This window comes from Sminthopsis crassicaudata, chromosome 2, assembly GCF_048593235.1.
Source record: "Sminthopsis crassicaudata isolate SCR6 chromosome 2, ASM4859323v1, whole genome shotgun sequence".
NCBI classification, from domain to species: Eukaryota; Metazoa; Chordata; class Mammalia; order Dasyuromorphia; family Dasyuridae; genus Sminthopsis; species Sminthopsis crassicaudata.
Window position 1 is genome coordinate 256,167,650 of NC_133618.1, and position 13,091 is coordinate 256,180,740.

At 36.4% G+C, this 13,091-nt stretch overlaps 1 protein-coding gene across 13 annotated transcripts in view; it reads left to right on the forward strand.

Moving 5' to 3' along the window:
* MYT1 (myelin transcription factor 1) overlaps positions 1-13,091 on the forward strand; it is a 195,430-nt gene that overhangs the window by 161,405 nt on the left and 20,934 nt on the right. For all 13 annotated transcript variants that reach the window (XM_074288940.1, XM_074288945.1, XM_074288942.1 and 10 more), the window contains one exon: positions 6,425-6,646. In XM_074288940.1, the coding sequence (XP_074145041.1) occupies positions 6,425-6,646 (222 nt within the window). The remainder of the gene's footprint in view (positions 1-6,424; positions 6,647-13,091) is intronic.

The window sequence follows — 13,091 nt, forward strand, 5'->3', positions numbered from 1 at the left end:
GGTGGGGAAGGAAAAGAGTTTCCTTTTTTATGGTGTCACTCCTCTATGGTGAGATTAAGTTGTCAGCATTTTATGCAAATCCCTTTTCTCCCAACTTTACAACTGGCCATAAACTTTTGTGGATACCTTAGGCTGCAGAGTCCTAACATCTAGCCCTTGCCCTCAGGATTGCTGACCACCACTGGTCATATTCTGTGCTCAGTGTCCAAGAAATCAATTATTCTCTGACAACACTTTTTCAATGGTATTCTGCTGAGTATTGTAAAGTCGTAGAATCTAGAGAAGAAAGGGGCTTCATGGGCCATTGATTCCAGCTCCCTCTTCTTACAATTAAGGAAAAGCTAATGCCCACACATTCTAAGTTACTTGCCCAAGATCATACAGGTTTTTAGGGTCAAAGGAAAGATTTGAACCTCTAGTCCTCTGATTCCATCGTGTACTTTCCACTATATCATGCAGTAAAAGTTGTCATCCATTATATAAGATTAGAGATCTTCTCATCCACTAGCATAACTAATCTTTTCCTCCATATGCCCAAGATTGTGGGGTTTGACAAGTGGTCCTGTGCACAGGCCGTTACTGTCTGGTGGTGATGAATACCGAGCATAACCAATACTCAGATTAGGTTACTCCAAATTGTAGATGACAGCAATATGTAAACATAGATTTACATAATGAAACATAAAAACTTAATGGACTCAGTAGTATATACTGCACATCTCTTAATTGAACAATTTACCTGATAGCTCTGAAGATTCCAACATTCTGGTCTTTAAGGAAAACAGTATTATGCACAATTGGAAAACTGAGTCTAAGTGCAGTTTAAAATGTCAGTAATTTCTTTTAATGATTGGGGAAGGAGCAAAGAATTTCATTAAGCATACAAATAAAAACATTTCAGATCCAAATGGCTTCATCTCAAAGTGATAGTTCATTTTTTTTTACTTTAATTCCAATCACAGATGAACCTTTTTTTTTTCTCAAGACAAGAACTCCTTTCTGTCTTGAGCTCTAGCACAAACCCAGCTATATACTGTATGGCCCAAGTATATATGTCTGTCCTCAGATGAAGATGTCCTTCATGCTGGCATTGAAGCTTAGTAAGAATATGAAGTAGTCATTCTCTCTGGCTAATCATCGAGGTTCCTGGAGGTCTACAGGTAGATATTGCATATTCACCAAATGAGAATGATCTGTTACAAAATAGCTGTGGTAGACTGGAATGGATGGCGGTGAGTAGAAGAGGTAGTGTAGAACCCTGGCTGGACACTATGGGGTAACTTAAAGGGCATTGACTGATGGGTCCAGGATGGAGGCTTTCAAGAAGTAGCTTCACTGTAAAAATGTTCTCTTGAATCTGATAAAACTGATCTAGAAAGTGTCAGCTAAAAACAGCTACAAGGAAATTAAGGGGAATTGAAGGGGGGAAACTTGTAGCAGCAATCAAGGAGCTAGGTCAGCATTTATAGGTTCAGGGAAATCTAGGAAATAGAGAAACCAGAAGTTATTCTGAGAAATCAAAAGACCTCCAAAAACAGAGAAGCCATTACTTGATTTCACTTGGTAGCTCAATCTATTTTTGAACAAATGAGTTTTAGGAAATTCTTCCCTATGTTGAGATGAAGTATATGCTCATATACCTTACAACTCTTGCCCAATGGTCCTAATTCTTACCTCTGAGCTAAGCAGAATTATACTTCTACATAACAATCCTTCAGATCATATAGTTACAGGCCAAAAGTTGGAAGGGACCTATTCTGTATCACCTAATCTAATTTCATTTTGAAGATAAGGAAATTGAGACCCAGGGAGTAGAATGACTTGTCTAAATATGACATGTAAGGATTATAAGCATTTATATTCAGATCTTTTGACTCCAGAATCAGTGTTCTTTTTACTCTTCATGGTATTTTCCTTTAAAAGATGTTAACCACCAAAGAGAAAATCCCAATAGAAGAAGCACTAGTCCAACAAAACAGCTGGCTTCCCCTCAGGCAGAATAAAACTAATTGCATTTCACTGAACTCTAGAGAAGGCCCTAGGGGCATTTCCACATTACTGTCTTTAGAGTTTACTTATAGCATAGCTAGAAAGTCATCTTCCAAAAATATTTATTCACTAGGCTAAATTTTTTTCAAGCTATAGAAGTAAGAGAGGCTCACAAAAAATGGAAAGAAAATGAGGCAGAGTTAATTATACTTTGATTATCTGCTTCACAGTATTATGTTGATGGTTAAATGAGATAATGGATATTAAAATGCTTTGTGACCATGAAGAAATCAGTTGCTATTTTTAATATCAACATTATCATTATCATTATGTTTGTGAAAGAGGCAAGACTGTGATTATTGGCCCCATTAGACAGAGGAGAAAACTGAGACCCAGAGAAGGAAGTAAAAGCAGCATTATCCTGAGAGTTAGGAGAATAAAAGCTTCTCTTCCAATCTTCATTGTGTTGATTACTTGAGGATCTTATTCAATAAATAGGCTATAACTAGAATAATTTTGCCTGAGAATGTAGGGACTCCTAGGAAGAGGGAGAAAGGTTAAGTCACAGTTCTCATTTAATCTGGACCAGAAACTCAGCTAGTATGTATAGAAAGCTTCTCTGGCCAGAACCAGCTCACCAGGGAAAATATGATCCAACTACCATCACAGTCATTTGCTATCTCCCTGATCTTCTAGTGAAGTCAGTAGCTATGGTAGCTATGGTCTCTTTCAATACAGATGGAAGGCCATGCTCCCTGACAATGATACTTTAGAGAAACTTGTGAATTCTCCATAGGGAGGCTATTCTGTGTTTAAGGATTAGGTAGGTTGCAATTTTTGGTGGCTTGTAAAATATGGAAAATTGATGGGGGCTGATTTGGGGAGGGTTGATTAGCCAAGAAAGGACAGAATATTTCAAGAGACAAGATTATGCTGGAAATTTTGGGTTTGAGGAGCACAGGTGGAGAGTGTAATTTTCTGACAAGGATCATAGTTTCAGGGAGAGGAGCCCCAAACCCAAGACTAAGGAAATTCAAGTGTGGGGAAGGCAATCTTGGTAGTGTCAGGGGCCTGGGTCTCAGTGAATTTAATCAGAGGTAATCTACAAAGCAGCAAATCAGGAGCAAATTGAGAAGACAAATAAAAGGAAGTCCAATATAGGGATGGAGTTCATGAAGCAGGCTGATTATGTCAGTGGTCAAATGTAATTATCAGGGTTCCATAATCCATTAAGTTGCTCTTATTTTCAATGTTCTTATGTCCAAAGTGACATAAAAGGTAGCAAAAGGTGTCAGGATTCAAACTCAGGACTTCTGACTCTCAGTACAGTGCTCTTCCTATTAGTCCAGTAATTTAGTGTGGGGAAATATCACCATCATTGCATTTGCAGTCAGAACCCACCAGAGTTCAAATTCCTAATGCTCTGTACTTCTAGCATGGTCTTAGCCAATTTATTTTGCTCCTTTGGACCTTTGTTTCTTCATCTTCAAATTGAATATTCAAAGATCATTGCCAGTTTTAGATCCTTTAGTCCTATAGAACTCAGATTTCTCACTTGTAAAATGGAAAGGAGAATTCTGGGTATGTAGTAAATAGCTTAGAATATGTATGCTAGTATATGCCCAATTATAGGAATCTCAGAGTGACCATGAACCTGTGAGTTGCTAATAAAGCAAGCTTCTACTCTGAATACTGAATACTGGATGCTGGGCAATAGGTGGATAGACTACATTACCATATCTGGAATGCCAGCTATTATCTTCTCTTTCAGAAATTAGAGGTAGCCCTATACTCTTCCACCTATATGCTCTGTGTTTAAGCTTCCCAAATCTTTACTATAAGGTGTCTTATTTTGGTTTGTTTTGGGGATTTTTTGTTTAATTTTTCCAGAATGAACTTGAGCAGAGTTTCTGTCCTATTTCTCTTTGGTGCTCTTAAAAATTAGACCAATCATACTCTCCATAACACTCCCCCCTATACACACACACACACACACACACACACACACACACACACACACACACTGGTCTCACATGAAACTCAATAGTCACTGTTCCCATCATCCAATCAGTGAAGCAAATGCTACAAGTCTCAGGATGTGTCAGATACCATAGAAGATACAGGAGATTTAAATCATAGTCTTTACCTTCAAGGAATATACAATATAATTAAGAAGGCAAGAATCACTGGTAGAAAAGAGCAATTAATGAAAGGCTTATCATAATAATGAGGGCATTTGTTCCATGCTATGTTTCCTTGGTTCCTGGATCACTGAGATTACCTTGGCAGGAGAGGTTCCACCTTGTAGTATATAGTAGCTACTGCTTTGTGGCTCCCTGATTCCATTGTCCTACCTCTTATCTCACTTTCTATGTAGGTATGTAGTGGCTATATCTATAAGTTCAGGAAAGAAAGACATCATATTGGACTAGAGAATCAAAGGAGGCTTCATGGAGGAAGTGAAACTTAAGCAACCATGTAAACTGTCTCCCACACATTATTTTACCAAAGAGGATGTTCAATAGTCACAATATGGCTTTGTATCATCATCATCATTTAATAGTCATATTATCTGAGCTCCAGAGAAGTTTGTAAGATCATAGGATTTAGCTCTGGAAGAGATCTGAGAAGACATTGAGTTCTCTAATGTCATTTTACAGATGAGGAAACTAAGGCACATCAAAGTTAAGTAACTTGTTTAAGATTACAGATATTAAGTACCAACAACAGTCACCAAGAGAACTAATTAGTCACTAGTCCAAGGGTAGATTCTCTGATTTCACAGATTCAGGACTTCAAAGACATAGACTTCTTAATTTTCTTTTTCTTTTTTCTTGAGACTAGATCTCCCTATCTACAAGTGCAGCAGCTTGTGAGATCAATTCCAGTGTTAACTGGTATAGAAACCATAATCTGCTCTGTTTTCTGCCTAGGCTGGTTCACCTCTCCTTAGGCTAGTTAGTGGCCCTCTATAGGGAGCAGGGATCAATGCCAGACTTGTCCAATAAAACACCTGAACAGTTTTTGCTTTACTTCAAAACTCAGGTGCTCATCACCTTAGCCCTCCCCTATAGCATGTTTTACAGGCACGTGCCATCATGCCCACCCAATGCATGGGTTTTCAATCTAGAAGTGACCTTAAAAATCACAGGATTGAGGCAGCTAGGTGGCACCAGCCCTGAAGTCAGAAGGATTTAAGTTCAAATCTGGTCTCAGACTATAATGTCCGAGCTAGCTTTCTGAAGGATCTCTGGACAGACCTTGGTCTTAGGTGGAGAAGTAATGAAGGCAGGAGATCATGAGGAGGAAGGTCAAGGATGGAGTCTAGAGACTGGAGTCCTCTCAGTCCTTAAATACCTTAGTACAATTACATCACTACAGCACACTAAGCATGTGACAACTGTAGAACTATTATATCACTGTATCACACTAAGTATATGCCAAGAGGATTACATCATTACATCACTCTAAGTATATGTGAACTAGAGATTGATTATCTCTTCAATCACACTGAATAAATATCCTTGCTTCAAGTATACCTTTCCCAGAGTTCCCCACTATCTATGGTCTTCTACATCAGATACTTAACCTTTCCTAGCTGTGTGATCTTGTGAAAGTCCCTTAACCCCAATTGATTCAGTACAAAAAAAAAAAAAAAAAAAAAAGCATCTGGCCTTTATTAGCAACTTTCCTGTGGGCTATAAAGATCTGTGTAATAGACAGTAATATATGATTCCCTGAGTGTCTAGGAATCAAACCCAAGCTAAACATTAGTAAGTAATCTAAGAATATCCTGGAAAAGAGACAGCAATAATAATAGTTATTTTTAAAATGTGTATATTATTTCACTTGATCCTTACAATACTCAATAATTCTTATCTCCATTTTACAAATGATGAAACAGAGACTAAGATGAGGTGATTTGCCCAGGGTCACATAGCTAGCAGGTGTCTGAGGCAGAATTTGAATTTGGGTTTTCTTCACACCAAATCCAGAATTACACCCATTTTGAGCTCAGTTGCTACCTTCAGGAAGAGATATTTGCAAGTATCCATGCCCTCCCAAATATATTATTTGGTATAAAGGCCAGAGAAATTTTAAAAAGGAAAGGATCTAAAAAATAAAGAGCCTGTCAACTGCTGCCTTGGATAGTGGTCACACACAATTCACAGAAATGGTGAGGAGGGATAGGGATAGGAAACCACAGAAAGTGAGGTGGTGGTGATCTTTATGCTAAGTGATAAGAATCCTGTTCTAGAGACAGAAATGGCTAATTCCCAAGTACATGTCTATGCCCATTCATATTGGAGTCTTATATGTCTTATTGCCAGGGAAAATTAGGTTTTTTCTTCCTTAAGAGTAGGAGTTATCTTCTATCTTACCCACTTCATTTTCTTCTAATTTTAACTTTTTGTTTCCTTTTTGTGGGGCAAAGGTGTCCCGTTCCAGGCTGTGTTGGACTTGGACATATCAGTGGCAAGTATGCCTCCCATCGCAGTGCATCTGGGTGTCCACTGGCAGCCCGGAGGCAGAAGGAGGGGTCACTTAATGGTTCATCATTTTCCTGGAAATCACTAAAGAATGAGGGGCCCACCTGTCCCACTCCTGGCTGTGATGGCTCAGGTCATGCCAATGGAAGCTTCCTCACACACAGAAGGTAATGCTTCACTTAATCAGAACATACTATACTGGTCACCATTGAATCTGTCAGGGAGGAAAGCTACATCACCCATGGGGAGGGAGAAGGAGGCAGAGGGATCCAGCCTGGAGCTTAATGACAGCTGATCTGTTTGTCTAGATGTACAGCCACTCACATCAACATAGAAACTAGTGGAAGAGATGTCTGATCTTTTCCTTTTCTCTGCAGAAGTAAGTATCAGTTTCTCAAAGATAGAGCTATCTCCTTATTCTACAATTGATGACAATTTGAGAGCAAATAGTTATAAAATGGAAATTACAAAATTAGGATTTTGTGGGGAAATAACATTTTTCATCACCTGGCATCTGATCATGGACATAAATCATCCTTGATTTAGAAGTGTATACTCGGGGCAGCTAGGTGACCCAGTGGATAGAGCACCAGCCCTGAAGTCAGGAGGACCGGAGTTCAAATCTAGTCTCAGACACTTAACACTTCCTAGCTGTGTGACCCTGGGCAAGTCACTTAACCCCAGCCTGGGGGGGGGGGGGGGAGAAGAAGAAGTGTATACTTTACTGGATTTTCAAATTCTTATGGAAAATGTTGGATTTGATGAAACAAGAGCAAGAAAAATAAGTCCTTAGGCCAATAATCTCCTTTATTCAGAAAACATGTTTTTCTCCACAGTGCTTAGTCTTTTTCTTTAGGTCCCTTTCTAAAGAATAGTCCTGAGGACTTCCCATTTTCCAATTATTTCCTGAGAATACAGGTACTAAAATGCCTTCCTACCTCAAGGCCCAGTCTTCATTAGCACACAATTTCTTTAACATTAGAACAAAAAGAACAAAAGGACTCTTGAAATTTTCAGACTGAGCTTTTCATACTTTCAAATTTGCCTATATTTCTGTGATCAGTTTAAGTTTTAGAAGAAAGTAAGAGATTATCAAATGACATAAAAAGGAGTTTTAGGTCTAACTTTGATCACTATTTTTTCCCTTTATCTATAAAATGGGCATATTCATATTTGTTGCTAACACCTGTTCAGCTCACAGAAACTTAATGCCATGCTATGATTTATTGGTGGTAATGACACTCAATTTTTGTAGAAAGAAACTCTTTTATATACTAAATTGTTGACAAGAACTCACATAAATATTAAAACTTTGGGATCTTTTAATTAATAAGATACATTGATTCCTAGAAATCTCTATCTCTGAGTTAGTTTTTCCTTATTACAAAACTCTTTGGAATAGTTTTTAAATTAAAATATTATATACCTCTATTAACTATATTTCCCATATAATTAGCTACTAGAGACAGACCCAGCTATTCTTTTATTTCTTTATTCTTTTACTAGTTATCTAGTAATTAGCTAGCATTCTGATATTTAATTTTGTTAGGTGATATAAAGTTAAAGCCTTTGTGATAAAGAACAATAACTATAACTTTAGAACAAAAGTTTTGAAACCTCTTTACATAGACCTTCATGAAAAAGTAGCTATTCAATGCTTTCCTCATCCCTTTGTTTTCACATGGCTTGATAATGTTAATACCATTTCACTGGCAAGTATGCATTTTCATTTGAAAGTGCCCATCCCCAGCTTGATTGAATATCATTGCTTTTTTATTTTTAAGAAGATTTTACTGAAGCATAAAGATGTAGCCCACCTCCATTCCTGCATGGGATAGAGCTGTCTTCCTTTACTCCATTCCCTATAGAAACAGGAATGTTTAAAAACCAGAATTCAGGATTTCCCAGAGGATTGAACATTCTTTCTGGATAATGCAGTTATCCTTTTCACATTGCAACTTTCCCCATTATTGTTTCAATATATCATGGATCAACATAAGAAATTAAATGAGAATTTGAGGGGAGTTTTGCAGAAGCCACAGATGATATGGGAAGGTCAGCAGACAACACAGAGCCTATGACTAGTTAGCCCAAATTTTACAATAAGGTATTTAAACATCCCCCAAAATAAAAAGAACAAATTCAAACTTCTCTGGTACAAAGGGATCAAAAAATTTTACACAGATTTTCCAGACTTCAGGAGTGCCATACTCTTAATCTCCATGATATAGAAGATATAACTGTGACTTGAAATAAAGGAGCTAGTCTAGATTCTGAATCAAATAATGCTCAGATTCTCAGGATTATCTCCATGGATCAAGCTCCATATCTGTCTGAGAACATTCCCATGGCAATCCCACTAGCGCTGGTATTAGGCCCTTAGAATAAATTCACTGGGGTCAAGTTCCAGTTCTTGTGATGCTGAAATTAGGTTCCAGTTCTTGGAGAGTTCTCACTGGGATAGAGCTCTCTGAATGATGTCACTAAGATCAATAAGGCTCACAGGGAAGTGTAACTGATATATCATAGATACATGGAGTTGAAAGGGAGCACAAATGTTAGTTCTTCTAGATTTAGCATGAATCTTTCCTATAACTTCCCTGACAAGGAATCATCTAGTCCCTGCTTAAACATAGAACATGATCTAGAAAGTCCCAGAGATCCAAGAAGAAAAAAGCAGACTAGGGAAAGTTAAGTCTTATATAATTAAGTGAAATTGTGAATCCATCTCTGTTCCTTCCTTATCCCTTCTCTCTTTTGAAAATTGGGGCAATATTTGCCTTCCCCAAACCTATAACAAGTCTCCCATTTTTCATAGTCCCTCAGAGATCCTCAGTTTCAAAGCTATGCTTAGATATTGCATCCAAAAATACTTTCACTATCTTAGGATATAGTTCATCTACCCAGACCTTTTGGCTTGAAGGCAGTTAGTGTTCTCTGCTCTTGGATTTCAATTCCCTATTAAACATTTTTGTTTCTTCCTAAATATAAAGATCATTCTACATCAAGAAACTGCTCTATCCCTCCTTGCTCTTTCTTCTGATCCCAACATTGCTTTTTTTTTTAAAGTCTTCTGTGTTGTCCTTAGTATTTATCACTACCCTGACTTATGACAACAGAGAATCTTATAATTGAAGGAACTTAAAAGCTCACCTAGGAAAAGTGCCATCACTAGGCATGCAGCAGCAGCCACAATACTCCCATGTGTCCTAAACTGGACTAAAATATAATTGTTAAATATTTTTAAATACAAAATAAAAATACAATATAAATATGTAGTTCTAAGTTAACATGTGGACTACATGAATTCTTATGCATTATCTGTTTCTATTTGAACCTGATGCCACCAATCTAGTATAACTGATACGTGAATAGAAATTCACTCTACAATATTTTCAGCTAGAGATCATCCAGCCTCCATTTGTTTCAGTTATGGTAAACTCGATTACCTCTCAAGTAGGAGTTTTAACATTTCTACCATCACTTGTCTGGGAGTCTTATAAAGCCTATGGACCTTCTCTCAGAATAAGTTTTTAAATTCATAAAATATTATACATAGGATTATAAAGGAACCTAATTATATTGAAATATTTTGAAAATATTTGAAAGACAATCTCATGGATTGAGATTTATTCTGAAATCCTGCCTAATGGAAATCCATTCCACTTTTAAGAAAATGATTAGAAAGTGTTTTCTTACTTTAAATTGAAATCTGTCCCTTTATAACTTTTAGTCTCTGTTCTTAGTTCTGTCCTTTGTAGCCCAGAAGAATAAATCAAATCCTTTTTTCACAAGTGACCTCTTCAAATATTTTCAAACAGGTCCTCTAATTCTTTTATGCAATTGACATTTCTCTCTAGTTACTTCAACATATCTGTCAGTGATTCAGTCTTTAGTCTTATGTTCACCTTCATCTAGACATGATAAAATTTGTCAATTTCCTTCCTAAAATGTGGTGTTGGGAACTAAACACAAAATTTCGTATATGTGCTAACCCAAACAAGGGGATTTTACCCTTTCTTATTTCAATGAAATCTAAAATCACTTTAGGGTGTGTTTGCTTTGTTGGTGGCTATTTCACACTATTTATTCACATTGAGATTTCAACCTGATTAAGCACCAGATTATTATTTTTTTTTGATATGACTAGCACTACCTCCCCTAATCTATCCTTGTTACTTATACTTATAAAATGACACTATAAACTTGGTAGGGGACTGGACCCAGAGTTAAGAAGATCTGAGTTTGAATTCAGCCTCAGCTCCTTACTAGCTATGTGACTTTGGGCAAGCCACTTAGCTTCTATCTGCCTCAGTTTCCTCAACTAAAATGGGGTTAAAAGTACTTCCTTGGATTATTATGAGGATCAAATGAGATAATATTTGTAAAATGCTTAGCACAGTGTCTGACACATATTAGGCACTATGTAAATGCCATTTTCTTCATCATAAAACTTCATCCTTATTTTAGCCTATAAGTAAGATTTTGCATTTATTTCTATTAAATTCTTCCTTTTAGATTTGATCCATCAATCTACCCTATTGAGATCCTTTTAGATTCTGACCCAATTTATTAGCTACATACAATTTATTAGCTATCCCTTTCAGCTTTGTGTCATCTAAAATTTTGAAAAGTATGCCATAATTACCTTTATCCAAGTTATCAATAAAAATATTAAACAGAATAAAGTAGAGAGATCTGAGATACCCTATGAGAGATCGCCTTCAAAATTGATATTGACCTATTAATGATCTTGAGAGTCTGACCATTTGGACTCTGGTTCTAATTCCATTGAGACTGTGTTCATAAAAATAGCATGAAAGGGCTTATAAAATGCTTTTTCAGGAACTAATCATTTGACAATTTTCATCTTCATTTTTTGCATATTCTATATACTGCATATGTCCTATTAAAATCTTAGCTGGTTGATAATTTACCTGTTTTATAACATGTTTCAATTCTTAGATCATAGAATCCAATTTTAATTGCATCATCAGAACTTTCTACTTAAAAATCTTCAAAGGGATGGAGATGAGCCTCCCCCATTCTTCTTGACATCAGACCCAAAACTCTATCACTAAGCTATCTAGATGACGGTTTGACCTGATACATTATCTGCAGTCAGGAAGACTCATCTCCTTTAGTTCAAAGCCATGTGACCCCAAGCAAGTCATGGAGAAGGAAATGACAAACCACTCTAGTATTTTTGCCAAGAAAATCCCAAATGAAGTCACAAAGAGTTGGACACAGCTAAAAATGACAGAACAACAACTGAATTCAAGTCATAGGAAAGTTTCTTTTCCTTTCTTCCAGATCTATAATCTGTTCTCCTGAAGTTAAGATTTAATGCATACTAGTTAGACTATATCTGATACTCTCCTTGTTTATTATTAGTTCTGATGACATGATCATTGTCTCCCAAGGTTCCTTTCATCTTTTCTTTATTAACTAGTTCTTCCTCATTGGTCAGAATCAATCCAGGATAACAATGTCTCTCACTATGTTCTTAAATTTTAGACAGATGAAACTTTATCAAGGCGTGAATTCATCATTTATCAAGAGAATCCTCCAAAAGATATCTGAATAGTAGAAATAATAAAATGATAAGAGTTAGAACTAGAAAAGTGGTGGAAGTGATATTTGAACTCAACTTCTCTGCTTTCCATTCCATTATACAATACTGCCTCCGGTCCTGCAAGGTCAATCTATCAAAGTGATGTCAGAGTTGGTTTGTAAGATAGGGCTGTAACTAATAATTATACAAGTCTACCTTCTTGCCTTCTATTACCTCCAAAATGATACTGTCTCAAATTGATTTCTTGGAAATGCCAAAATACCAGCTGCCAACTCTTCATGCTTACGCAAAATGTTGTGTTTTCCTGATCTTGTTCCATTCATCCACTATCCCTTCCATCTATCAGGTCAGTCTTGACCTGAGGGTTAAACCCTCAGACTCACAAGCCTCTGCATGTACTCTCCCTTCTTATATTAATTCCAAAACAAACTACCTCAGACCAAAGTACCCCATTCAATTACTCACACATCCCCCATTACCAGGATTCTCCTCTGAATGTTTCTCTGGATAGACAGATACAGAAATGCTAAGTAATCTGCCCCAAATTATGCAGATAGTAAATTAAAAAGATAGGATTTGAATCCAACTCCTCTGACTCCTTTTTTAAGGCTATAAAACTTTCAGTTTTACTGATGTATTTTGTTTTTATTTTTTTACAAATTACTCCCACTTCATTAGAAGTAGCTTGTAACAAAGTAAAAACTAATTATACAGTTACCTCACTTGAGCATAATTGCAACATTTCACATCTATACACCCTCAATAATACACATCTATACACCTCTATTTAAAAAAAAACAAACCACTATTTTCTCTTCCATACATTCTCTACCACATTAAAAAGGAAAAAAAAACAAATTTCCTGTAACAAATATGCATAATTACTCAAAATAAATACTCTTAAGAGCTATATATCATATATAGTATTATAATGTATACTATATATGAGATATTTTTGTATACATAAATACACATATACATGCATATATGTATATATACCTACATAGACACATGTGTATGTATATATACATACACAG